The sequence below is a fragment of the Vulpes lagopus genome, chromosome 7 (assembly GCF_018345385.1).
Source record: "Vulpes lagopus strain Blue_001 chromosome 7, ASM1834538v1, whole genome shotgun sequence".
Taxonomy (NCBI): domain Eukaryota; kingdom Metazoa; phylum Chordata; class Mammalia; order Carnivora; family Canidae; genus Vulpes; species Vulpes lagopus.
Window position 1 is genome coordinate 844,983 of NC_054830.1, and position 24,937 is coordinate 869,919.

Sequence of the window (24,937 nt, forward strand, 5' to 3'; positions counted from 1 at the left end):
TCCTGGCACCATAGATCCATCCACTCTTCAGTCACCTTTTCCTTTGCCCTGGGCCAGCAAGGGGAGGGGTGAGAAGGGAAGCCTCCTGGTCTTTTGAGCTGGGGGGTGGAAGGGGTTGGGGGGAGGGCTCATTTCACCACATTGTCGATGTTTAGTTTCTGGTTTTTGTTAGTACCATGTTGATGGATGTATGGTGTAGGTCATAAGATTTGACCCTAAGAACCACCATTGGAAACGCACCCTAGGAGCCTCCTCTCCGTTCTCAGGCATCCAGCTAGCTGGACCTCACTTGCTTCTGTGGGAATTTGACCGCCTGAGGCCTAGAATGTCTCCAGAACGTATTCAGCTGGCCTGTGGGCATTGCCTGATCGCGAGGGGCCGGTCCGGGTGGACATGATCAGGGTGCCAGCAGGGATGGGAGGCCAGGAGCCCTGGGAGGGGGCGGCAGTTGCTGGCACTCCGAAGCTCCCTTTCCCGGGCTGGCTGGCTCAGGCCGCAAGCAGACACCCTCTCCTGCCCATGTACACGAGCTAAGAAAGAGAAACGAAATCTGATGACATAAAGAGCCACTTTGACTGACAGGGCCTCTCCCCTCAGTACTGTGGACCTTGGGGATGGGTGATTGCGGGCGTCCTGGGTGCTGTGGGGGACTGAGCAGCACCCCTCGCCTCACCCACTCAATGCCAGGACTCCCCCAGTCTTGACAACCACAGATCTCCCCAGTCAGCAGTTCCTGAGTTCATGGGAGGCAAGCACGCCACTCAGCTGCGGCACAGAATGTAAAGGGTCCCAAAGACCTCAGCATCAAGATGAATGGCATTTACTGCAGTGCTGTAACAACTTAAATGCAAAAGATCCATGATAGACAAAATGTCAAATTTGTACTTTTAAAAAAAGATTTTATTTAGAGACAGTACGTAGTAGGGTGGGGAGATGGAGAATCTTAAGCAGATTCCAAGCCCAACAGCGGGCTCGATCCAAAGAACCGGAGATCATGACCTGAGCTGAAATCAAGAGTCAGCTGCTTTGACGACAGAGCCACCCAGACGCCTCCAAGTTTGTTTTCCTTTTATTTTTACTTAAATTTTACTTTTTTCTGTAAATCTTGCTATACCCAACGTGGGGCCCAAACTACTAACCCCGAGATACAGTGTCACATGTTCTCCTGAGCCAGCCAGGAACCTCAATTTATTTAAGATTTTTATTGACTTGGCAGAAAGGGAGAGTAAGAACACAAGCAAGGGGAGAAGCAGACTCCCTGATGAGCAGGGAGCCCAACATGGGGCCCCATATCAGGACCCTGATATCATGACCTGAGCCCAAGGCAGACGCTTAACTGAATGAGCCACCCAGGCACCCGACAGTTTACTTAAGTAATCTCCATGCCCAATGTGGGGTTCAAACTCATGACCCCCGAGATCAAGAGTTGCACATTCTATCGACTGAGCCACCCAGGCGCCTCCAAGATGTGAAATTTTTTTTTAGAGGTGTTAACAGAATTTTTTTTTTAAGATTTTTATTTATTCACAACAGAGAGGCAGAGACTCAAGCAGAGGGAGAAGCAGGCTCCATGCAGGGAACCCGACGTGGGACTCAATCCCAGGTCTTGAGGATCACACCCCGGGCTGAAGGCAGCGCTAAACTGCTGAGCCACCTGGGCTGCCTATATATGTTTAAGATTTTTATTTATTCATGAGAGACACATAGAGACACACACAGGCAGAAGGGAGAAGCAGGCTCCTTGCAGGGACCCCGGGATCATGCCAAAGGCAGATGCTTATCCGTTGAGCCACCCAGGCATCCCCCAAAATGTGAAAGTTTTAAATAAAGGGTTTCATGGCATCGTGCTGAGCCATTTCAAACCGGAGACAACATGAGACCTGTGATCTTTTACAGATGTTTTTAATGGTTAACTTTCCACCCAGACTTAAGTGGTTGGAAAGGTATTAAAATACTGGGGGGAAAAAAATACTGAAAATTTGTATTAAAGCTCACAGTAGGGGCAGCCCCATGACGCAGTGGTTTAGCGCCACCTGCAGCCCAGGGTGTGACCCTGGAGACCCGGATGGAGTCCCATGTTGGGCTCCCTGCAAGCAGCCTGCTTCTGCCTCTGCCTGTGTCCCTGCCTCTCACTCTCTCAATAAATAAATAAATCCCTAAAAAAAAAAAAAAAAAAAAGCTCACAGTACTTTCAGTTTAATGTATAACAATCTGAATTAGAATTTTACTTTTCTGGCTGTCATGGAAGCAAGCTCACCTGTATTTTCTTTAAAGGTATTCAGCATTATCAAATCACAGTTGTGAGAAGGGGGCCGCGGGTTTCCTTCCACTTCAGGCCACAGGGCTCCAGCTCGGTGCTGCCTCGGGGCCGTGGGACCGCCCAGCCCTGCAGGGGCTGGAAACTTAAAAACAAAACAAACTTAGGAGTAACTCCTTTAAAAAAAAAAAAAAAAAGGAGTAACTCCTTTGTCTCGCGGCCCCTCCCTTGTTAGGTTTTAAGCAGCACATCTATTTATAAATCGCTGAAAAGACATCACTGCAGAGAACAGCGAGTGACAGGATTTATTGAGATCAGTTTGAGGGTTGGCACGTGGCAGCCATTTCAAAGCGGAGGACCGGGCCTCAAGTGGCGTGAGCCCCAGGAAAGATAAAGATGCCTTTGGGAAAAAAATGATGTGCAGAAGGGGTGTCATCAGTGCCACTGCTTGTGTTAAAATCACCCCTGTTGGGCAGCCCAGGTGGCCCAGCGCTTTGGTGCTGCCTTTGGCCCAGGGTGATTCTGGAGACCCGGGATAGAGTCCCGCATCAGGCTCCCTGCATGGAGCCTGCCTCTCTCCCTCTGTCTGCCTGTGTCTCTACCTCTCTATTTCTCTGTCATGAATAAATCTTAAAAAATAAAAAAACAAAAAAATAAAAATCACCCCTGTTCCGAACACCTGACCCCCTCCACGTGCATCCAGTGAAGCCCCAACCCCGAGGGCGGCTGCTGGAGGTGACCCAGGATGTTAGGTGAGGTCAGGAGGGTGGGGCCGTGTCCCCAGAGGATTAGTGGCCCAGGACACCGGGAGACGCACCCTCCGCGCCCCCCACAGGGGAATCAGGGGAAAGCGGGATGCAGCAAAACCCAGAATCTTGACCTCAACCTTCTGCCTCTAGAACTGATCTGCTTAAGCTCCCAAGTCTGTGGAGTTTCCCTATGGCCGACTAACACGGGAGTGGGTTTCACAAGTATGCTCTGACACACACGAAGCTTCTAGAATTTTCAAGAACAGGGCAGGGGCCAGAGGGAGGAAAGGGAGTGCCAGAGGTCCTCGTGTACCTGCTCGTTTCTGTATCCTTCAGGTGAGGGCTTCACTTTCCTACAAGTTCTGATCTTTGTTCTTTTAAAACGGAGCCAAGGTCTCCGTACCGTGAGTGTGGGCTGGATGTGGGGGTGTGTTTTCCAACAGTGGAGAAAGTGACGGTGCAAGACTTTGGGGGGAAGGTCCTAAGACACGCAGCTTCCACCCGCAAAGATGCTAGGAGAGGCCCATGCGGCAAAGCATGAACAGCTCCCACCCCCGTCCGGCCTTCCGACCAGCCACCCCGGCTGACACCTTGACTGCATCCTCCTGAGTAACTGGAGCCAGGACCACGTAACTAAACTTCTCCTAAATTCTCACCCCCAGACGTCGAGCAGTAACGGAGGTTTGCTCTTTGACACAATGCCTCCCCCCACCCCGGGTCATTCAGGCCACCAGAGTTAAGTCATGGTAACAACATCCCCAGCATGACCACGTCCAGGTGGGGCAGGTTTCAGAGCAAGGTTTAATGCTGTGCGCACTCAAACATGAAAGCTATCTTCAGAAAGAGTCCTCGGTCATGCTATCCGTGCCCCTAAGGTCCATCCTGAGGGCGTGGGCAGTCCAGGCACGGCAAGGGCTCACAGACAGCACCCGCCAACACCTGGAAGGGAGACAGGGCGGGTGGGCATTAGACTCCAGGCTCCCGTCCTTGCAAGGAGGGAGGCGCTGAGTGATGAGGTCTACACACTGCAGCCAGCCTCCAAAGTCAAAGCCGGCTATGCCACGTAGTTGCTGCATGGACAGAGTGCATGGGCACTCCGGCTGTCAGGCAGGTGGCAAACCAGAACACCGCCAGGCCACGTGGTCAGCACAGTTGACCGAGGCCAATGGAACCATCCAAGGGGTCGTTAAGGCTCAAGCAGTGCCCCTAGGGAGGCCAACACCTGTGGGCCAGCTTCCACTTGCCCCGTGAAGTGGGGCACCCCTCCATGACACCCGGGGCTGGGCAGACTGGGATGGCAGGCACCGTGTGGGATGCGCAGTCAGCCTCCGGGACGGGGCCCCTGGGGCACTGCCTGTTCCTCAGCCCCGCGAACCAGGGATGCTGGTTGGCAGCTTTGTGTTGACAGGCAGGGTTCTCCTGGGTTAAACATCCAGGTGAGCCTTCCAGACCTGCCGCCCTAGCTCTCGGGGCAGGGAAAACCAGCCTCATGGCAGCCCCAGTCCTCAGCCACGTGTGAATCACAGGATTCACCTGCTAACGGCCGCCAAACTTACCAGAGGCGTCCGAGGAGGATCCGTTTAATTGTCCTTCTTAAACTTGCCGTTGATGTAGGGCACCCAGTCCAGAATCAGCCGCCAGTCCGTGGCCCACACCAGCCCCACAGCGCCCACGGCACCCCACATGCCTGCTGTGGGGATCCTGCCAGAGGACAGCAGGGGTCAGGTCCTGATCGGGAATCACCCTTCCAGCTGCATCTCTGGGTCTCTCCCCCTCCCCCTTATCCAGCGCCCACCACACACACCCCCTCCTGCCCAGCGTATGAACACAAGCCTCAGACAACTCCGTGGGGTGGCCGCAAAGCCAAAGACCCCGAGGCGACTTCACTCCCGCCTGCTTTCACACTGGCAGGTTTTTTTGTGGAATTTGCTCAAAAAATTTCAACAATACGAGCTCATAACCACCCTCATAGAGCCCAGGTGTGCATGCCCGTCGGCTCTGCAGCTCGCGATTGATCCGTGACAGCTGTGGGACTGAGAGACGGATCAGGAGCGCACACCTGCCCAAGGACACCCAGGTGCTGGGTGCAGGCACAGGCTGAGTGCAGCTCTCGCCCAGGGGCGGCCCCTCACTCGTGTGCGGTGACGGACTAGAGTCCTCAGTGGCTCCACCGGCCTCCTGCGGGTCAGACCCCATGCACCTGCTCCCCACGAGCAGGAGCGGGACCCAGTCTCTAGCGTAGCGAGCGAGGCTCGCGGAGGTGACCTTGTGAACCCAGGCCTCTGGCTCGTCCGTCCTCTGCAGGAAGCAGGGCCACCGGAGCTGCCCCGCAGGGCTCCGCGACAATCAGGCCTGCGCCGGGAACCACCGCAGGCAGAGCCCCTGGAGGACGCCGCAGCCTCCCGGCGTGGGTACCTGCTCGCGCTTCGGGGCTGTGCGGGCCCACGTGCCCCGCGGCCGGGGAACCCGCTGCAGCTCCCGTGGCCGGCCACGAGCCTCACGGCGGGCGGGGGCTGCAGGCGCTACTTCCACCACCACGGCTCCGAGGGTCCGTAAGGCCCGAGGAACCCTGCCCGGCGTCCGGCGGGAGCCCGGGGCCCGGACAGACGGCGGGCGGCCGTGTCGGTCCGCCCAGGCAGGGGTGAGGAGCCCGCCCCGGACGCACGCGCCGGACCCCTCTGGGGCCTGCAGCATCACAGGTGCCGACCGGGGACGCGGGGGCCGGGGGCACACGCTCACCAGTTTCTGGCCAGTTCCCGGTAGCGCGGGCCCAGGAACCTGCTCAGCATCGCGACGCGGTCCGCAGCTCAGGGTGACCCCGGCTGCCGCCGGCCGCACTGCGCAGGCGCGGCGGCCGCAGCGCGCAGGCGCACGCGGAGGCCCCGCCCCGGGCAGGCTGCCCAGTGGGCAACGGGCGTCGGCGGTTGCTGCGCGCGCAGACCCGGAAAACCTAGCGGTCACTTCCGGGGAGGGTCGGAAGTCGTTCCCGCGAGGCCGCGGGTGGGCGGGTCCTGCCGAGCGCGGGACCGGGAGTCGCGGGGGCGTCCCCTCGCCGGCGGCCAGGGCGGCTCCCCGCGGCCGCAGCTGCACCCGAGACGCCTGGCTGCTGCGCGTGTCCTGCCAGGGGAGCAGGCCCGGAGGGCAGGGCCTGGCCGGGGCCGCCGGAGGAGCGGCGCGGTCGGTCGGACGCCGCCAGTGGGCCCGTCGCCCCTGGGGTCCCGGTGCGGCCCGCGGGCGGACCTCCGGGGGCGGTCCGGGGCCCCGGCGTCGGGTGCAGTCCGGGGCTCGCCTCCCCCCTCGCTCGCCTCCTGCAGGGCGGCAGCTCCGGGGCCGCGGGTCCTGGGCGGGTCCTGGCCCCTCCGCGGGGGGGGGGAGGGGCAGCTCCCGGGTCCTGGCTCCTCCGCGGGGTGGGGGGAGGGGCAGCTCCCGGGTCCTGGGCGCGTCCTGGCTCCTCCGCGGGGGAGGGGGGCAGCTCCCGGGTCCTGGCCCCTTCGCGGGGTGGGGGGAGGGGCAGCTCCCGGGTCCTGGGCGCGTCCTGGCCCCTCCGCGTGGGGGAGCCCCCCGCCCCCGCGCTGATACCCCGTGGCCCGGGGAGAGGGGGCTTGTTGCTACCTGTGTAGACACGTGTCTCTGCAGGTGCCTTGGGGCCTCCGCTTGCCTCCGAGCGGCCTGCAGGGAAGGACGGTGGCTCCGCGTCCCGGTTTCAGGCTCTTGGTCTCAGCTCCGGTGCGATCTCGGGGTCCTGAGATCCGGCCCCACGTTGGGCCCCGCGCTCCCTGCAGAGTCGCCTTGGGCTCCTCTCCTGTCTCTTCCTCTCTCGCCCTGCCCGGCTCATGCTGTCACTCTTTTCCTTTCTCTGAAACAGGTAAATAAAACCTTTAAAAAAAAAAAAAAAAAGTGGAGCTGGGCATGGGGCCTGAGGGCTGCAGGTCTGGACCCAGCAGGTCCGGGAGCCCTGGCTCACTGCCCCTCTGCCTAACGCACCTCAGCTCATAAGGCAGAAGGTTTTCCTTTCCAGTGATAACAAAAACCAGTTTAAGTTAGGTTTTTCGGCATGTTGGATGGCTTCAGGCACCGCGGGATCCAGGAGTCTGGCCATATTATTAGAATCTCCCTCGCATCTCTCCCAATAAGTGCAGAAAATGCCCCGGGGCCTGCTGTGGAAATGGGGCAGGTCAGCCTCTGCCCCTGCGAGGACATGGGCTGGAACTGGAGGGGAGGATCCCCAGAAGGGAGTCGCCAGGATCCTGATACCTGATAAGCAAGAACTGTCAGCGGTTCCCACATCCCAGTGGTCCTCTGCCCGGGGCGCCAGGATTCCCTGTGATACTCCCATCTGGCCTTTGGGGGAAATGGAACTGCTTTTCTTGTTTTTACTGCTGTGAAGTCCCTATAACCAACAATTAGCCATTTAGAAGTGAGTATTTCAGGGGTTGAGCATCTGCTTTCAGCTCAGGGCGTGACCCCGGGGTCCTGGGATTGAGTCCCGCATGGGGCTCCCCCGCAGGGAGCCTGCTTCTCCCTCTGCCTGTGTCTCTGCGTCTCTCTCTGTGTCTCTCATGAATGAATGAATAAAATCTTTAGGGATCCCTGGGCCGGGGGGGCTCAGTGTAGCACCTGCCTTTGGTCCAGGGCACAATCCTGGGGTCCCGGGATCAAGTCCCATGTCGGGCTCCCTGCATGGAGCCCGTTTCTCCCTCTGCTTGTGTCTCTGCCCCCCCCCCCGTATATATATATCATAAATAAAATCTTAATAAATAAGTAAAATCTTAAAAAAAATTTCAGCAGCGCCCAGTGCATTCACTTGTTGGAACCACCACTCCTACTTGCATCACTTCGGAAAGGTCCGTTCCATCCTCATCAGCCGTCACCTCCCGGGCCCCTGGGCCCCCTCCCTGTCCGTGGATGAGCCCGTCCTGCACGTGTCATGCGTGGACTCCCACCCCATGGGGCCTCCTGTGTCTGCCTTCCCTGAGCATGGTGGGCTCGGGTCCATCCTAGGGCGGCACGTGAGGGCCTTGCTCCTGCTGGCAGCCCGGGGACGTGGCCGTGCGCAGGGGACACACTGGGGGACATGCTGTGTGTACCGCTCACCCGCGGATGGATTCCTGTAACCTCTTGACAACGTACTGAGGTGTGCTTGACGTGTACAAACTCACATGGTGATCGCGTGCAGGTTGCACGTGGACGTGCGTGCCCGTGGGCGCAGCGCCAGGGCAGCCGGGCAGCCGGGGCCTCGGGCTTCCTCCAGCCGCTGGGCCGACTCACGGCCCCTCCAGCCCCCGCAACCGCTCAGCTGATGTCTTCTGTGAGTTAATCCAAATTTTCTAGGCCTTTCTACCCAGGGAGGCGCCCAGGGTGTTGAGCTTGCGTCCGGCCTGCCGCGTGGGGCCAGTGATCCCGAGCCGCCGCCTCCTGCCGGGTGGCGCTGAGTCACTCCTCCGCGGGCCCGTGTCCCCCCGCGCACGAAGCCGCCGAGCTTAGCTTTCACAAGCCAAGGTGTCCGTGACCTGCGTCCGCCGCCAGGCTGTCGGGCTCCTCGCACCTGCGGCCGCGGGGGGGCTCCTGCCCGGGCAAAGAAAGGATGCGGGCCCCGTGTCCCACGGTCACACCTGGTGACAAATAAGGGCCCCAGGGGTGTCACAGGGTGCACCCCCTCCGCCCCCTCGCTCCTCGTCACCGTCTGGAGGCTTCTCTCCCCAAGTGGCCACCGAGGCGGCGCCCAGCCGGCGCCCAGGGCCCCACGTCGGCCCCTGCCCAGTGGGGCGTCTGCTTCTGGCCCCCTCGCTCCTGCGCTCTCCCCCGCTCTCTCAAATAAATAAAATCTTAAAAGAAACGTCCACGGAGCTGGTGTCCCGGCCGCGGGCCTCTCTCCTCCCACTTCTGTTGGACGCCCCTCCCGAGGGCCACCGGGCTGGCGAGTGGGCCGCGCGCGTGCGACCCTGGATGTCGGGGTCATGAGCTCGAGCCCCGTGTCGGGTGTGATTGCTTAAAAATAACCCCCCCCCCCCAAAAAAAAAGATTTTATTTACGTGTGTGGGGAGGGAGCGCACCAGGGGCGGAGGCAGGGGGAGCGGCCTACGCAGGCTCCATCCCAGGACCCCTACTGCAGGGGCAGGTTCCCCCCGACCTGAGGAGCTCCGGCTCTGGGACGTGGAATCGCCGTGGGCCTTGTCACCGCGGTCAAACTGCTGTGTGTCCCCCAAAGAGCCATGTTGAAGCCCTGCCCCCCACCCCTTGGGACCTTATTTGGAGCCAGGATCTTTGCAGATCCTGGGCTAAGACAGTCGCACGGGAGGAGGGCGGCCTTGCTGCAGTGACAGGTGTCCCCATAATGGGAATCTGGACACGGACACACGGGGAGGCGGCCACATGCCACAGAGGTGATGTGGCCACCAGCTGCGCGACGCCTGACACCCCTGGGAGTGGGAGAGGCAGGAAGGGGCCTCCGGAGGGACCTGGCCCGCTTGGGGGGGGACTCCTGACCCCAGAATGAGGGACCGTAGATTCCAGTGGATGTTTACAGCTGCCCCAGGCCCGGGGCCCTGTCCCTGCCTGTGCCCCGCGCCCTGCGCTACCTGCTGCCCGACGGGGCACCGCCTCCCTGCCTCCCCCGCCGAAGCACAGGGGACAGCAAAGTGTGGTCATCAAATGTCACCTTTATTGCTACAGGGCTGTTCTACACAGGACGGGGCTCCAGATCCACTTCAGAGAGGACCGTTTGAACATCCCAGAGAATCCAGCCAGCTGTGTCGACACTTGTATAAAACCATTTTTCTTAAAAAGGTTTTGTTTGGAAACCAGTTATCTTGAGGCACTCAGCACAATTTTCCCGTAATCGTGGCTCTTCCCTCCCTCAGGGCCACTTACATGTAATACAGAATCCGGCGGTAGTCTGGGGGTGGTGGTGGGGGGGACGCAGAGGCCCCTCGTAAGGCCAGAAGCAGAGGGAAACTGAGGCAGGTTCCCCAAAAGACACACAAGACCCGCACAGACCAGGAGTCACTGGGGATGGTCCCTCACAAGCCCATGGCTCCTCGCTGCTCCCGACCAGTCTTGGGGGGGTGGAGCAGACCCAACGGGAGGACCCCAGTGACCTCAGGGCTTGGTTGAAGCCTGGAGCTTCCCTCGGGGCACCCAGCTCCCTGGCCCGGGGAGTTCCAGGCTGGGCTCAGGGGCACAGGCAGCCCCACTGCTCCGGAGCGAGTGGGAGGGGCTGGGGAGACACTGGACAGACTGGTGTGCTGGGGGCGAAGGCGGCCACCCCGGAGTCCCTAAGGCCTGGGTGTTGGGGGGTACGGGGAAAAGCAGCCCCAGAGCCCAGCAGGCCTGATCTGGGGCTGGGAGACCCACGGGGGGGCCACTGTCCTGGTTTCCCAGGAATAGCAGGAGCTCCAGGGTCAAGGACTTTCAGTTTAGGCCTGGTGACACGGGGAGACCTCCCTCCTGGCCTTGCGGGTGATCGGGTGCAAAGCCTGTGGGCTCTTTGGGTTTGGGGGCAGTCATTCGGGGTGGGGGCTTGTGCTGGTCCTCTGCCAGAGGTGGGGACGGGGTGCCAGGGAGGCCCCCAACACCATGCTCCCGTGCCCAGGGACACACGTTGGTCCCAATGAAATCCAATGTGGGGAGGTCTGTAGACCTGAGGAAAATGGGGCGATGGGTTCCCCGAGGACGCCCCCCACCAGGGAAAGGCCTGCCCACCACTCACACCTGAGCGAACCCGGGACACCTCCCGACCTCTGGATAAGCAGCTAGGAGACAACATCCTCCTTCGCGTCCAGGGGCTCCCAGGGCGGGGAGACCTCAGGGTCCAGTGGGCCTTTTTAATACAACTTTTAATAATCTGGTTGATCATGAAATGCAACGCTCAAGTCTAGAAACAGCAGCAGAAATAGCAAGAGACACAAGACTTTTATACAAAAAATTTGTTGCTTACAAAACATATGCAAAAAAGCTTAAAAAAAAAAAAAAGAGACCAAAGGCATCCTCCTTGCTAATTTTCTAATACGTTAAAAAAAAAAAAAATCTTGTAACTAACGTTCTTTATTTTCCTTAAGACAAATGTCAGGCGTAGGCACGATTCACGGCGGCTCCTCAGGAACGAGCCAGTCTTGCGCAGCTTCTCCCTCCAGCGAGTGGTAGGTTTGGACTCTCCTGCGTTTTATACTTAAGGCATTTTTAAATCTTTTCTGACAAAGTGTATATCTTGCTTGCGTTCTGGTTTTGTTTAGAAACAAAACGAAACAAAACACTGCCCCTTGGGGTCTGGGCCGGGGCCGCGGTCTCAGGATCCATCAGCAAAGTCCCCAGGCGTCAAGGCGGTGAGGCCCAGGGCCGGACAGCCCCGCCCTCGGAGGCCCTGGGGTGGCGCGGGTCCGTGCTGACCGAGGACGTGCAGCGGGGACCGGCTGGGGTCCCGGGTCCCGCACGGCGCCCCTCACATGCGCCCCTCACATGTGCCCCGCGGGGTTGTGGGCCTCGCTCAGGCCCGGGTGGGCGGCCGAAAGCACCATCTGGGGGTCTCCGACCACGCCTGACACCTTCTCCTCTTCTCGCCGCTTCAAGCAAGCCGCTTTGGGGTTCAGGTTACGCTCTGGGGGGAGGGGGAGAGCAATGTGGGAGAGGGTCCCCGCGGGGGCGGCGGGCGTGGGGGCCGTGAGCAGCACGTGGAGCCGGCGCGGAGTCCCCCGCTGTCTGCGCACGGGGAGGGGCAGGGGCGCGGCGCGGGGGCACCTGGCCTGGGAGCCTACCTCGCACCTGCTGCTCCAGGCCCAGGATGACCTGCACGGCCTGCTGCAGGATGAGCAGTTTGGTCTGTGCCTTGTCCGACTTGAGGTGCATCTGGCACATGCGCCCCAGCTCCCGGAAGGCCTCGTTAATGTCCCGCACGCGCACCCGCTCCCGTGCGTTATTGGCCATGCGCCTCTCCCGGTCCCTCAGGTCTTTCTCCTCCAGGGACAGCACCTCCTCCGTACTGCTGGGTCACAGCACCGGGGCCTCTGTTAGTCATGGGCCGGGGCTCCCGCTGTGTGCGTGTGCGGGCGCATGTGTGTGCATGTGCATGTCTGTGACAACGTGCTCACCTGTGCTCCCAGGGCTCGGTCCTGGAGCCCGGCCCCTGGGCACTGTGCCTGCCCCTGTGCACCCCTGGGAGCCAGCTGTAGGCTACAAGGTTACACCCAAAGGAGGCCAACGTGGGAGCGCTCCCGGGGGGCGGAGGAGGGACCGAGGTCCCCGTGTGCGTATCTGTGCAGAGCTGCAGGACATCCCTCGCCCCCTGCCCACTCCACACGCCCCAGGACTGGCCAGGAGGGCAGGGGAGGCCCAGCGCCCCTCCTGGGATGGTGTCCCCCGGGCAGAGCTGTCGCTGGCTGGGCTAAGGGAGTGCTAGGCCTGACCTGACGGTGTGGGGGAAGAGGCAGAGATGACTTCAGCTCAGGGGGCCAAAGCCTGGCCCCCACCCCCAACCCCCACGCTGGCTCTGGGTGGCTCTGGGCTGGGAGCATCGGCTCCGCAGACCCCTCCTCACTGCCGCCAACAACCCCCTTTGGCCCTGGGTGGGGGAGGCTACCAGGCCCTGGTCACAGAGACTCTGGGACAGCTCAGGCACCTGCCAGGAGGTCCAGACCCTGGCTCGAACCCTATGGACTGTGTAGCCACACGACTTGGCGCAGGGGACTACTCTGTGTCCGATCCTCGGTGGGATGGGGGCAAACTGCCATCAGGACACCTGCACATCTGGTCTCGGGGACCGTGGAACAGTGCGGGGAAGGCCCCGGTGTGCGCCCCGGAGGCTGAGGAGGGGCCGAGGCACTTGCATGTGAGCAGCTTCGGGGTGCCCTGTCCTGCTCTCGCAGCGGGGGGGCTGCTGCTGCCCCTGCCCGCCCACCCGCCCCTGGGCCTGAGCGGATCCTGCCAGGTGGCGGCGGTGGCCCCCGGAGCCCAGGACAAGCGCGCAGACCAAACTGACAGGCCTGAGGCTGGTGCACCCCTTGGTCCCTTTTCGTCCCTCAAGTCCCAACTGGGGGGCTTTGGGGGAGGAAAGACCCCAAGGTCGCAGCCCTGCCATCCGGGGCTTGGGCAGCAAGTGCGAGGTAGGGAGGGGCTGCCGTGGAAGCAGAGATGGATGGGCTGGGATGGGGGGAGCGCGAGAGGCAGAGAGCAGAGAGGCGGGCGCGGGGAACACGGCGGGGTGCCCACACCACCACGGAAACACGGAACCCTCAGAGCTGAGGGGACAGCAGGCCGGGTGGGCTAGGGCCCCAGCTCCGGTCCAAGCGACAGCGCTGCAGGAGAGAAAGGGTTAACGGGCGCGCAGGCAGGGGAGGCGTTAAGGAGCTGAGCTGGGGAGCCAAGTCACAGGGGGGACTTTCTGGATCCTCACCCAGCCCTGGGAAATGGGGGCAGGGGGACGAACCCCACCTGTAGATGGGGGCTGATGGGCTCAAGTGGCCCCACAAGGATGTGTCTGCTCAGAGCGACAGTGACCTTCGGCTCCGGGGCACATGGGCTTCAGGCAAGGGACTACAGCCTTTCCCAGAAAGGAGGGCTGGGGTGGGTGGGAGTCCCTGGGGTCCAGGGATGGCGTTCAGAGCCAAGTGCCCACGTCTGCAGAGCTAGGGGGCCAAAGAGTGTCATCTTCCCATCTGCAGAGGGGACACTGGGGCCAGGCTAGGCGGCCCAGTGGTCAGAGAGGGAACAGGGACTGTGGTGGGGGAGGTCACAGCGGGCAGGGTGGTCACTGCAGGGAGAGGCCACAGCAAGGAGGACGGTCATGGCAGGAGGGGGATAGTCACAGCAGGGGAGGCTGGCTCCAGGAAGTGAGGTGAGAGCGAGGGCGGCAGTGGCGGGGGAGAGGAGCGGCGCCCCCACTGACCTCGCACCTGCTGCTCCAGATTCAGGATGACCGACACGGCCTGGTGCAGGATGAGCAGTTTGGTCTGGGGCTTCTCACTGTTGAGGTGCAGCTGGCACATGCGCCCCAGCTCCTTAAAAGCCTCATTGATGTCTCGGACCCGCAGCCGCTCCCGCGCGTTATTGGCCACCCGGCGCTCCTTCTCCCGCTCAGCCTTCTGCTCTGGGGGGAGAAGGTCGTCCTCGTCCTCGTCCGGGCTATGGGGGGGGGGGCCCGGGGGGCCAGAGGGAGACAGTGAGGCGGGGGGGCAGGCGGGGGGCCCGCCGACAGCCTCGCGGTGTGGGCGCCGTGTGTGTGCGTGTGCGTGTGCGTGTGTCCTGACGGGTGGGGCGGGGCGGGGGCTGAGGAGGGCTGGCACCTGGTCCGGGTCCGGGGGGGCTTCAACTCCTTCTTCTCCTCCTCTGAGTTGTCGGCCACTGATGCATTCTCCTCGTCCTCCTTCTCCTCCCGTTTGATCTCACTGGCACCTGAGACGGCCCCAGCACGCCCAAGTCCTGCAACAGGCCTGGGGTCAGGGTCTGGGGCACCTCCAGGACCACTCAACAAATCTCACTTGGCCCTTAAATGAGGTACAGTGACCTCTTGAGAAATCCAGGCCTTCACTTGCAAAAAAAAAAAAAAAAAAAAACAACAACCATAAAACAGTAGTAAAACAGAGAACACTCCTGGAATCAAGTCCCTACCTCACGCTACACAGTCAACAATTCCAGATAAAGATCTGACAACCTTTAGAAGAAAAGTAGAAATTTTGCTGTGACTCAGAAGTCTGGACTATTTTCTAAAACACTAAACAGGCTGTTTTCAGAAGAAACAAACTAAGAATTTTTGATCACAAAAAAAAATTTTTTTTTGATTACCAGGATACCACCAAGAAAATAAGAAAATACACCACAAGAAAGAAAACACTGGTAAACAAGTGAAGGACTGATCTTCACAATATGTAAAAACCTCCTACAAATAAATAAGAAAAACAGGAAAATATGGAAAGTTCCCAAGCAGTCGATTCACAGAAAAGGAGGCAGATATGACCCCGTGGAAATCTGTTTACACCCAGAAACTAGGAAATGCATATTGGGATCCAATAAGTCAGTGAGTTGGTGAAACAGCAGAGCCCAACAACCTGAAGTCCTGCCCGTGGAAGGGAAGTTGGCACAGCAAGTTTGGGAATGCCTGGCACCTTCTGGAGAAGGTGGATACACACGTACCCCCAGACCCCACCACCTGGAATCGCACCGGAGAAGCTCAAGCACACGCACCAAGAGACACAGTCCAGAAAGCACCTGGCACAAACGTAGAGTTGGAAACAACCTAAGGCTCCACATCAGGGCCTGGGCCCACCGCCTCAGCCACCAGCAGCAAGAGGGTCCTCACCCCGAGGTGATACACACCAGCCGACGCCACTTCTACAGAAGCCCTTCGTTTTTGTTTTGTTTTTTTAAGATTTTTATTTATCTATTCGTTAGAAACAGAGAGAGAAGCAGAGACACAGGCAGAGGGAGAAGCAGGCTCCACGCAGGGAGCCCGACGTGGGACTCGGTCCCGGGTCTCCAGGATCACGCCCCGGGCCGAAAGCAGCGCTAAACTGCTAAACCGCTGAGCTGCCCGGGCCGCCCTACAGACGCCCTTTGAAAGTGATGCTGAACTCCGCACTCTGTGATAATAACGTCGGACCAGGAATGGGGCCTGGGCTTGGCAACAGATGACCCGGAAGGACAGGGGAGGGAAGGGGAGGGGAGAGGACAGGAGTGAAGTGGAAGGGAGAGGAGGGGAGGGGAGTGGAAGGGAGGGGAAGGGAAGGAAGGAGAGGGGAGGGGGCAGCCCGGGTGGCTCAGCGGTTTAGCGCCGCCTTCAGCCCAGGGCCTGATCCTGAAGACTGGGAATCGAGTCCTACATCCGGCCCTGCAAGGAGCCTGCTTCTCCCTCTGCCTGTGTCTCTGCCTGTGTGTGTGTGTGTGTGTGTGTATGTGTATCTGTGTGTGTATCATAAATAAAATCTTAAAAAAAAAAAAAGGAAGCAGAGGGGAGGGAAGTGGAGAGGGAGGGAAGGGAATAGAAAAGAGGGGAGAGGAGGGGAGAGGAGGGGAGAGGAGGGGAGAGGACGGGAGGAAAAGGGAGGAGAGGAGACGGGAGAGGAGGGAAGAGGGCAAGGGAGGGGAGGTGAGGGCAGGGGAGGACGAGAACCTGGGGTAAGAGGTTCAGGTCAGGGAACCCTGGCCCCATACACGGACACAAGGCATCCAGGGCAGCATGAGGGGTCAAGGAGCAGGCCTGCCCCCACCCCGAGCTCCCCAGGGGTGATGCCTGTGGTGGCTGGAGGTGCCCCAGAAGAGACCCTGGGTGCAGACCAATGCTGGTGTCAAACTCAGGCTGGTGCTGAGCGGGTGGGGGGTCCTGAGCAGGACGGAGAACCCACGGGAGCATCTGGGGGCTCCAGACACTGGGCAGCATACACGTGCCTGCAGGGAGGCCCCGAGCCGTCCCCCACCGCGGCCGTCAGCGTCTGCACCCCGCGGCCCCGCTGCCACAAGCGCAGCCCCAGCCCCAACCGAGGCCCCCGCAGGCCCGTCCCCACCTCATCCCTCCAGCCCTGTGCAAAGTGGCATCACCCGCTTGGGTCTTTTCCCCGTAAAATTTGTGCCCACGGCGACCGGCCCCCACCTCAGGAGCCTGGCAAGCCTGCCCGGGGTCCCAGCTCTGAGCCCTGCCGCGTGCCCTGGACGCCCGGGCCTTGCCCTGAACCCCAGACCCGAATCCACCTGCACGGGCTCTGTGCCTGCAGAACAGGACTCAACCCGCCACTTCTGGTGCCCACGTCACCAGGCTCCCCGGTCTCCCCGTGGCTCCCAGAGGGCGCCTGTGAGCGTGGCAGGTCCCTGTTCTACCCGCGGCCCTCCAAGGCACCCAGGTCCTCCCCTGTCCCCAGGACCCCGTGTGACCTGCCCTGTCACCTCCCTGACCTCGCCATCTCTTCCCATTTCCCTCACCCAATGCAGGGCCCTCACTCCTCCTCCAGCACCCGGGACGTGGTCCTGTCCCAGGGCCTTTGCACAAGCTTCACTCAAGAGCCTGTCCGCTCCTCCCCAGCCCCACCCAAATGTCACGATCTTGCCCACCACCATCTTTACACCTACGAGCACCCCCGCAGCCCTCCCCGTTCCCCCCAGCACCCCTCTTTACGCAGTCCACTGCTGGCCACCCCTAGGGGCAGGCTTTTTCCGTCCCCGTTTCCCGCCCACTGCCTACAGAAGCACCAAGCGCGCAGCGGATGCTGAGTGGAGAACACTTCAGTGGTGAGGCCGGGCTCCGGCTCCTTCAGGAAGGAACCGACGGGCTGAGCTGACCCCTCAAGGGCCCCCACCCAGCACCTGGCACAGGGCAGCCCCAGCCGGGCCTGCATGGGGTCAGGGCGCAGGTGACCCCCAGGCCAGCTGCCCCCCGGCCTCGCGCGGAGGCTTACCGCTGTAGGAGTCCGGCGGCCGGGTGAGGTCAGGCAGGGTGCCGGGCTGGCTGGGGAGGCCGACGTGGTTGTGCAAGAGGCCACTGGCCGAGAGGGCGTCATCCGAGTGGCCGCCTCCCACCTGCAGACAGGCAAGCAGGTGCATGGTCAGGGCTGGCCGGCCGTCACCCCCGCCCAGCCCGGCCGCAGGCAGCACTCACCAGGCCGGTGTGTCGCCCGGCCAGTGGCATGACGGGGCCGGCGAAGCTGGGGGCCAGCGCTCCGTGGCCAGGCAGCAGTCCGTGCACGTCCGCCGCGGCGCCCACCGCGTGGCTGCGCAGCACGTGGATGGCCTCATCCAGGTGGTCTTCCATCTTGTTCTGCTGCGGGCCAGGGGGGCGGGAGGCAGTCAGGGTGTGGGCCGCGGGTCCCTGAGGCCACGGTCACGGCTTCAACCTCACACCCGACGAGTACCCATCAAGGGGGCAACTGCCCGCCCGTGAGCTCCGCCCGCCCCCTCCCCAGGAATGCTGTCCCTGGGCCCACACGTACCCCATACCTCGTGGCCCAGACCGCACCCTGGGCGCAGGCCCGCACCAGGGACCGCCCCCACCCAGCCCTGGAGCCGGGGCAGGAAGCTCACCAGGCTGTGAAGACCCCCGTCATAGCTGGGCGATAAGGCACCAGGGGCTCCTGGTCGGGGCCACTGCGACGTCCCTGCAGGGGAGGGGGCCAGTCAACAGGGCCTCTGAGGCTGGCAGGGGGCGCACGAGGGCTCCCCTGCCCGCAGGGCCCCTGGGCTCAGCCCTGCCCAGGCCAGCCAGCTAGGGGAGCCCCAGGGAATCGGGCTCCCCCAGCCACGACCCACACCCACCTCCCGGGGAAGGCAGCCCAGCGGCACAGCGGTAGGTGTCCCAGAGGCCCGCCTGCCCTACCAGTGGTGCGGCCAGCGGAGGGCACAGGTTCACCCCAGGGGCCCCACATGGCTCAGGGAGGGGCCAGGATTTTTGCCGCAGAGGTGAGGGCCTGCAGGGCTTCTAGTAAAACCACCTGGCCTTCCAGAAACTTCCCCATGAGCTGATCCCCAGGTAGATGGTCTTGGGGATAGGAGAACCTTGGCCCCTTTGGCAGAACTAAAGGCAGGGCACGCCGTTGGTGCCGACTATATACGGGCTGGACAGACGCCAACGTGTCCGTGCTCCGGAGTCCTGTTAGGCTGGCTCCTGGCCCCTACGCCCTGCCCCTGCTGGATCCCACAACCCCGGGGACGGCTGGTCCACCCAGCTCTCCACCCAACCAGGGCCGCAGGCACCAGATGTAGACCCCGCCCCTCCCCAGCACCCCACACAGACCTGCTAGGCCCTGGGGGGAGCCCACAGGGGTCGAGGGGCTGGAGGAGAAGTTATTGCTTGAGTGATCCGGGGAGTAAATCTGCAACAGGGACGAAGCAAGGCCACCAGACAGGCGGTCAGGGGCCAGCCTCCTGGGCTCACCAGCCTAGCCACCCTGCCACCCCCAGTCCCACGCCTCACCGAGGCCAACGCCTTCCCGAGGGCATCCCCAGAGCTGCCGGCAGTTGTCCCGCGGGAGCCTGGGAGGTAGAGAGAGGTGGAGCCCAACCTCAGGGACGTATCGTCCTAGCAGCCTGGCCCAGCTGGCGGGCAGCTCCTGAGCTCAGCTGGGTAACGGCCTGGGGTCCTGCCTCCTGCCTCCACGGAGGCTCCAGGGACAGGCAGGCGGCAGGACCCGAGAATGACTTCCTTTGGAGCCCCCGAGCCAGGGACCCCAGCAAATCGCCTTGTGTCCCTGTGACTCAATGGTGGGAGCATGGCTCTGGGAGCCCCTCCCTGCCCAGATGCGAAGTGGGGACCCAATGAAGAGGGCCATTTGCAAACATCACAGGTACGGCCTGAGAAAGCCGGGCTGGTGTGTAGGGCAGGCCCAGGGGAGGAAGGGCACACGTGACAAGGCCCAACGCCTGCACCCTGCCAGGGGTCCAGCCCGGGGGCTGCATCTGGAAGTGGGGTGAAGGGGGCCAGTACCCATGAGGCCGTCGGCCCCGCTGACGGGGGGCGTGTGGCTGGAGACGCTGGCATAGGCGGCTGCGGGGCCCGAGGAGAAGGTGGACACTGCTGGGAGCCCGCCGTTCACCTCTGCTCCATGTAGCTGGTAGCCCTGCGGGTGGGGACGGGGTCACAGGGGCCCGACGGGGCGCTGCCCACACGCCCGCCCCCGCCCCCTCATGCAGGCCTACCATGCGTTCGTGCTGGTGCAGGCTGCCGAACCCTCCGCTGCTGCCACTACCCACGGAGCTGCCACCAGCTGGCGGGAGGGGCAGGGGTGACGAGCCCCCACCCAGCATGGGGCCAAAGCCCGCCTGGCCCGAGGGACTCCAGAGCTCGGCCGAAGGGTGTAGGCTGCCATCTGTGGGGGCAGACGGTGAGGTGGGCGGGGGGCAGAGGGACCCAGAGCCCTGCCCCAACCATCTCCGGGGACCCCCACGAACCTGCCATGTAGAAGGGGGTGGGATAGGCGCTGCCGGGGGTCTTGGCGGACGGGTAGGCAGCCGTGTCCCTGCTGTAGTCATCACCTGAGCTGGAGGGGTACACCTGCCGGCGGGCCCATGAGGTCAGGAGGGGGCTGGGAGGGACCGGCCCCCGCACCCAGGCCTGCCCTCCACCCGCCACGCGGTCCTCTGCTGCTCTAACACGTCCCCTGGGCCAGCACGGGACGCTCTGGCGGCAGCGGCTCTCCCGCCCGCGCTCCAGCCCTGGGCCTCCTCGATCCATCAGAGCCGCGCTGTGACGCTGCAGCCCTTCCCTCTGCCCCGTGTCCTGGGACCCCCAGCAGCCTGGACGCGGGGCCCCACGTTCACACTGTGCCCTGGCTGCTCCAGACCAGCAGGGAGGTTCCAGGATCCCGCCAACCGGGGCTGGCACGGCCTGGAGCTGAGGCCGGTGGGGAGCGCCTGGCCTGGTGCTAGAGCAGGACGGGGTGGGTACGGGGGGTCCGGTCAGGCTCAGACAGGGAGAGCAGGGGTCAACGGGATCCCAAACCAGATCTTCAGAGCCCGACCGGCACCACGAGCTGCAGAGCAGAGCGCCCACCTAACTGACCCTGGGCCGACTGCAATCCGGGTCACACTCGGGGCCGTGCCCGGCGTCGGGGCTCGGGGTCCTGGAGGCCAGCAGAGCCAGGCGGAGCGGCGGCTGAGCCGGGGACCCTAGCAGACCGCCTTCTCTCCCCATGACCCTATCTTGGGACCCAATGCCATGCACTGGGGCTGACACCCTGCCAGGGGCCAGGCAGCGGGGCAGGGATGCGGGGAGGGGTGGGGACCCCGTTCCCGAGCTGCTTGGCCACCAGTAACATCCCGCTCTCCTACAGCAGGATTGTGAGCTGGACCGAGGGGAACTTCCCAGGGGCCCTTGGAGCCACAGCCCCGGGGCAGAACTCACCCCCAGCGGAGAGGTCCCCAAGCCCAGACCCCTGACCTGCAGGACCCCACTGCAGCCCACCACTCACCGAGGACGGGAGACCAGGCGGCACCTTCCGGACCTTCTTGGGCTGTGTGTCTGTCGGGGCCAGAGGAGCGGTGAGGCGGGAGAGGCTGGCTCCTGCCCCCCAGGCGGGACATGGGGTTGGGGCCCCACCCTGTGCCTCGGACAAGAGACCCTGAGCTTCCCGGGAGCGAAACAACCAGAGTGAGGTCTCAGGGGCGTCCATACCGTCTGCAGGGTGGAGCGGGGTGGGGTCCGCGGCCCGAGAGCCAGGCCTCCGTGCGGCCCTCCCTGTGCTCCCACGGCCATGCCTCACACCTGCCTGTGGGGCGTGGGTCCCGTGCTCGGCAGGACCCCTCCACGCGGCCCTCCCCAAGGCTACTGGCCGAGCTCCGGCGGCCACTGGCAGGCAGTGCAGCCGCCGCCCCTTGGGTTCTAGAAGCCAGGGCCCTCCTCGTGGACTATCGAGGCCCTGGTTCCTGCGTTTGCGTAAGCGCCGTTTAGAATGCCCCCCCCAACACACACAAAATAGAGTGCCCCACGCACGGGGCCGAACCCAGGGGAGAGCCCATCCAGCGTGAGTCCCAGTGTGACGGCCTCGAGCAGAGCCAACAGCGGACAAGGACAGCAGAAGGCCACCGCCAGAGCTCACACGACCCCGCCTGGCACCTCGGCTCCTCGCTCCCTGAGCCCCGCGTCCCCCACCAGCCTGCGCGGCCAGGCCCCCCGCCCCGGGCCCCCCACTCACCCAGTCCGCTGTCCGCGGCTCTCCGCCGAGGGTGGCCGGGGTAGGAGTAATACTGGGAGCCGCCCTTGGTGCCTGAAGGCGACAGGGGCCCGGGGCTGCCGAGGGCCAGCTCGCTGGGCAGGAAGCCAGCCTGGGGGACGAGAGGGCGAGGTCGTTAGGACGGCGGGGCTGCCACGCCACGGCCAAGGCGGGGGCTGCTCACACCCTTGCGGGGGGCGACGGGCAGCCTCTGCAGGACCCCACCCTGCCCGCCCGGGACGTTCCCGTGACGTACGACACTCCCGACCACAAGCCACCGGCTCTTTCCCTGAACAAAGCCTGACAGAGGAAAACTCTCGTGACAGCCTTGCAACCTCCACGGCAGGAGGCTCAACACGCTAAACCCGTGTCGAGCTGTCGAGCAAACCTGCTTGCCTCACTGCACGTCTCTTTTAAGGTAAGTGGTTTGGCCCCACTAGCTTAATGTGAGATGAGCTTCCTTTCCTCGGGAGCAAAGGGAGTGGCGCCCAAGCCAGTCCTGCAGCTCGACTGAGCAGCAGCGCCATGCCGCAGCCTCCTGGTCTACAAGATGGGCACAGGGTGTTGTGGAGACAGGGGGCACCTTGGGGGCTCCCTTTGCACAAGGTCTGTACCCGGTTGGCACTTGATCCAAGCGCTACCGCTCTGGATGCGACACTGTGAGCAAACAGGTGGCACCTCCTGGGACGAGGCCTGGCCACACCAAGGGGATCACGCTGATGAGTCACTGTCCACCCCCCACTCTCCCCCCATCAGCCTCTCCGCCTGTGGGGTGGGCTCCCTGGGAGGGCACAGGGGGAGGGGTCAGGGCCTTCGAGCTACCAGGCTGGCCTCGGCATCCCCATCTGCCCCTCGGGGGTGGGCACGGTCTCTCGGGCCCCTCCAGCTGTGGAGAGCCTGCAGCCTGGACCCCAGGTCTAGGAGTCCCGGGGTGGGGCTGTGGCCTCCCCAGCATTCCCCTTGCCCCGTCCACGCCCAGCTGGCCAGCCTGGCCCAGGGCCCGTCCTCCCGCAGCGGACCGCACTGGGCTCGCCGGGGAACCTGCTGCAGATCAGAAGAGGGGGAAAGGCGGTGGGGAAGGCGAGGGACTGCAGCCTCCGCAGCCTCTCCAGACTCAGCGGACCCAGGCTGCCGACGGGCCACGACCGCAGACACGGGCCTCACCTGACTCAAGCCGCCAACACCTGTGTCTCTCCCGAAGGTGCCGTACGCGCTGCGCTCACTGCCCTTGCCTGGAAGAGGAAAGACTCACTGGAGGCCGACCCCACACCAGGCATCAAGACGACTCTGGTGGGACGCTGGCCTCCCCCTCAGCCTAGGCACAAGCAGGGGTCAGGACAGACACCGTCCCAGCGTGACCTTCAGAGAACTCGCCGAACCACCAGGCCCCCACGTGTCCTGCCAAGGCGCGCACAGCAGCAGCTGATCCTGCCGCCCCTCTCCTCATGCAGTCCTGGGGCATCATTCCCCGGGGAGCTGGGCTCCCGTGCACCCGTGAGGTCCAGCACCTGGGCCCTGGGCTGCACCCCCAGCTCCCAGCCAGCGGTCAGCTGGGTGAGAAAGGGCCTTTCCTCCGTGTGGGCGGTGAGGACACAGCCCAACCACCAGCACCAGTGCAGACGGATGCCTGGATCTAGCCTCACCTGAAGCAGAGGCCCTGGATCAATCAGCACCAGGGGATTCAGCCTTAAGACAGATGCTGGTGTCTGCACAGGGCAGACCAGTACCAGCATTGACGTGAGCAAGAAACTCAGGTGCTTGGTCAACTGATTACAACTGCTCTCAAATTAAGAGAGAAAATCTCCCGATTCTTTATCATGAAATTACAATTTTGGCCAAACTCTTAGAGCAGGTGCTGGTGGGGGCCCGGGGGGCAGGGCTTCGTGGGCTGTGCCCCAGTCCCACGTCCCATGAGCCTCCAAGGGCAGGCAATCCTGGGCCTATGGAAGAATCAGCAAACCAGGGAGTAAAGGGCAGTGGGTGACAGGGGGAGGCGCCCGCGCTTCCTTCCTCCCGGGGTCAGCATGCGACGCAGGGCAGGCGCGCTCAGCCACAGCTCTGGGCTCGGTCCAGGAAGGTGGCTTCCCCTCCCAGACTCTTAGCTGCAAATGTCAGGTGTTGGGGCTCAGACCCTGTACACAGCGGGCACCAAATAGGGGCTTCCTGAGCAGCAGGATGAGGGTGGCAAGGAGAGGAAGCGGAGGTTCCACGGGGGGACCCTGTGCATCCTGCGAGCCTGGCACAGAGAACGTACCTAACACACGCGCTGGGCCCCCACGTCAGGGAGACCACACGGGGGGGGCGACGGTACAAAGCCCAAGGGAGGCCTGCACTGCGCCCACCTCCCTGCCAGCCCGCGGGCCGGGCCTGGATGCCACGGGGCGGGCCTGGGACCCAGCTGGACTCTGGGCCCTGCTGACCAGGCCCGACCGTGGGAAACTGCCCGCACCAGGAAGGAGCGGGAGGAAGGAACAGGCTGAAGGGAACCGGAGGCCCTGCAGGTGTACAGGCCACCCCAGGCCACCCGAGGGGCCGGCCCTCGCCCTCTGGGTCTGGCCAACCAATGAGCACAGGCTCCTGCCACACAGTATGTCCTCGGACCCTGCCCCCGCCCCCTCCCCCCGGGCACCATGCCTGCCTATCCAGCTCCGGCCCCACACGCAGTCACGGGGACCTGCTCAGCCACCCACCCGGGCAGGCCCCGATGGTCCCAGAGGCTGAGCCTCCGCCGGCCCCAACGAGCACAGAGCCCTGGACACGTCCCTCCGCGCTGACCCTCAGCCTGCCCGTCTGCAGGTGGGGGAGGCTGCGGGGCCCTGGGAGCTGGGCAAGGCCTCGTCACCTGGCACACAGAAGGTCCTTGTGGATCCTGGTGGGAGGGACTCAAGCCCAGGCCTGCCTGAATCCTGACTCATGGCCGGCGGCTCTGACCACCTCCTGGGGCTGCCAGGACTCCTGAGCCCACGCTCCCGTGGGCAGCAGGCCACGGCCTCCTACACCCAATGCTCTGGGAGAACCCAGTGAAGCACGAGCACGAGGGGAGGGGGCCGCACCGCGCCGCGCAGACACTCACCTCCAAGCCCGGGGCCCAGGAATGTGGATGAAGAGAGGCTGCCGTGGGGCTCACTGAAGTGAGTGCCGTCACCGTAGGTCTGTGGAGGCAGACGGGCGTGAGGGGTGCTGGGGAGACGAGCTCCAGGGGGCAGGCATGCTCTTGAGTGTCCCAGGCAGGACCTGAACCCACGTCTCCGAGCCCACTGCCCCAGGAGACCAGATTGGCATCTGACTTCCTGCCCATGAGCCTCAGTTTCCCA

At 63.0% G+C, this 24,937-nt stretch overlaps 3 protein-coding genes across 18 annotated transcripts in view; all 3 read right to left on the bottom strand.

The window, feature by feature from the left end:
• Positions 1–3,789: 3,789 nt before the first annotated feature.
• LOC121495624 (cytochrome b-c1 complex subunit 10) lies at positions 3,790–5,890 on the bottom strand. Its single transcript, XM_041763412.1, has 3 exons — positions 5,746–5,890; positions 4,563–4,707; positions 3,790–3,945 (listed from the first exon to the last, which is right to left on the bottom strand). The coding sequence occupies exons 1-2, from the start codon at positions 5,793–5,795 to the stop codon at positions 4,587–4,589; spliced, it is 171 nt and encodes a 56-aa protein (XP_041619346.1). The 5' UTR covers positions 5,796–5,890; the 3' UTR covers positions 3,790–3,945; positions 4,563–4,586.
• An 808-nt stretch (positions 5,891–6,698) lies between these two features.
• LOC121494593 (translation initiation factor IF-2-like) lies at positions 6,699–8,965 on the bottom strand. The gene is made up of 2 exons (XM_041761179.1): positions 8,166–8,965; positions 6,699–7,396 (listed from the first exon to the last, which is right to left on the bottom strand). The coding sequence occupies exons 1-2, from the start codon at positions 8,963–8,965 to the stop codon at positions 7,042–7,044; spliced, it is 1,155 nt and encodes a 384-aa protein (XP_041617113.1). The 3' UTR covers positions 6,699–7,041.
• A 1,859-nt stretch (positions 8,966–10,824) lies between these two features.
• The window catches only part of TCF3 (transcription factor 3), a 30,122-nt gene continuing 16,009 nt past the window's right edge, over positions 10,825–24,937 (bottom strand). For 2 of the 16 annotated variants that reach the window (XM_041763351.1, XM_041763352.1), the window contains exons 5-19: positions 24,697–24,775; positions 22,788–22,855; positions 21,606–21,735; positions 20,883–20,932; positions 19,864–19,966; positions 19,612–19,781; positions 19,400–19,532; positions 18,890–18,948; positions 18,710–18,788; positions 18,001–18,074; positions 17,579–17,740; positions 17,379–17,499; positions 14,280–14,415; positions 13,883–14,118; positions 10,825–11,599 (exon numbers count right to left, since the gene is read on the bottom strand). In XM_041763351.1, the coding sequence (XP_041619285.1) occupies positions 11,457–11,599; positions 13,883–14,118; positions 14,280–14,415; positions 17,379–17,499; positions 17,579–17,740; positions 18,001–18,074; positions 18,710–18,788; positions 18,890–18,948; positions 19,400–19,532; positions 19,612–19,781; positions 19,864–19,966; positions 20,883–20,932; positions 21,606–21,735; positions 22,788–22,855; positions 24,697–24,775 (1,743 nt within the window). In that variant the 3' untranslated portion in view covers positions 10,825–11,456. Of the gene's footprint in view, positions 11,600–11,756; positions 11,984–13,882; positions 14,119–14,279; positions 14,416–17,378; positions 17,500–17,578; positions 17,741–18,000; positions 18,075–18,709; positions 18,789–18,889; positions 18,949–19,399; positions 19,533–19,611; positions 19,782–19,863; positions 19,967–20,882; positions 20,933–21,605; positions 21,736–22,787; positions 22,856–24,696; positions 24,776–24,937 lie in introns of those variants that run through there. The other 14 variants (XM_041763353.1, XM_041763356.1, XM_041763354.1 and 11 more) reach the window with 14 other exon arrangements.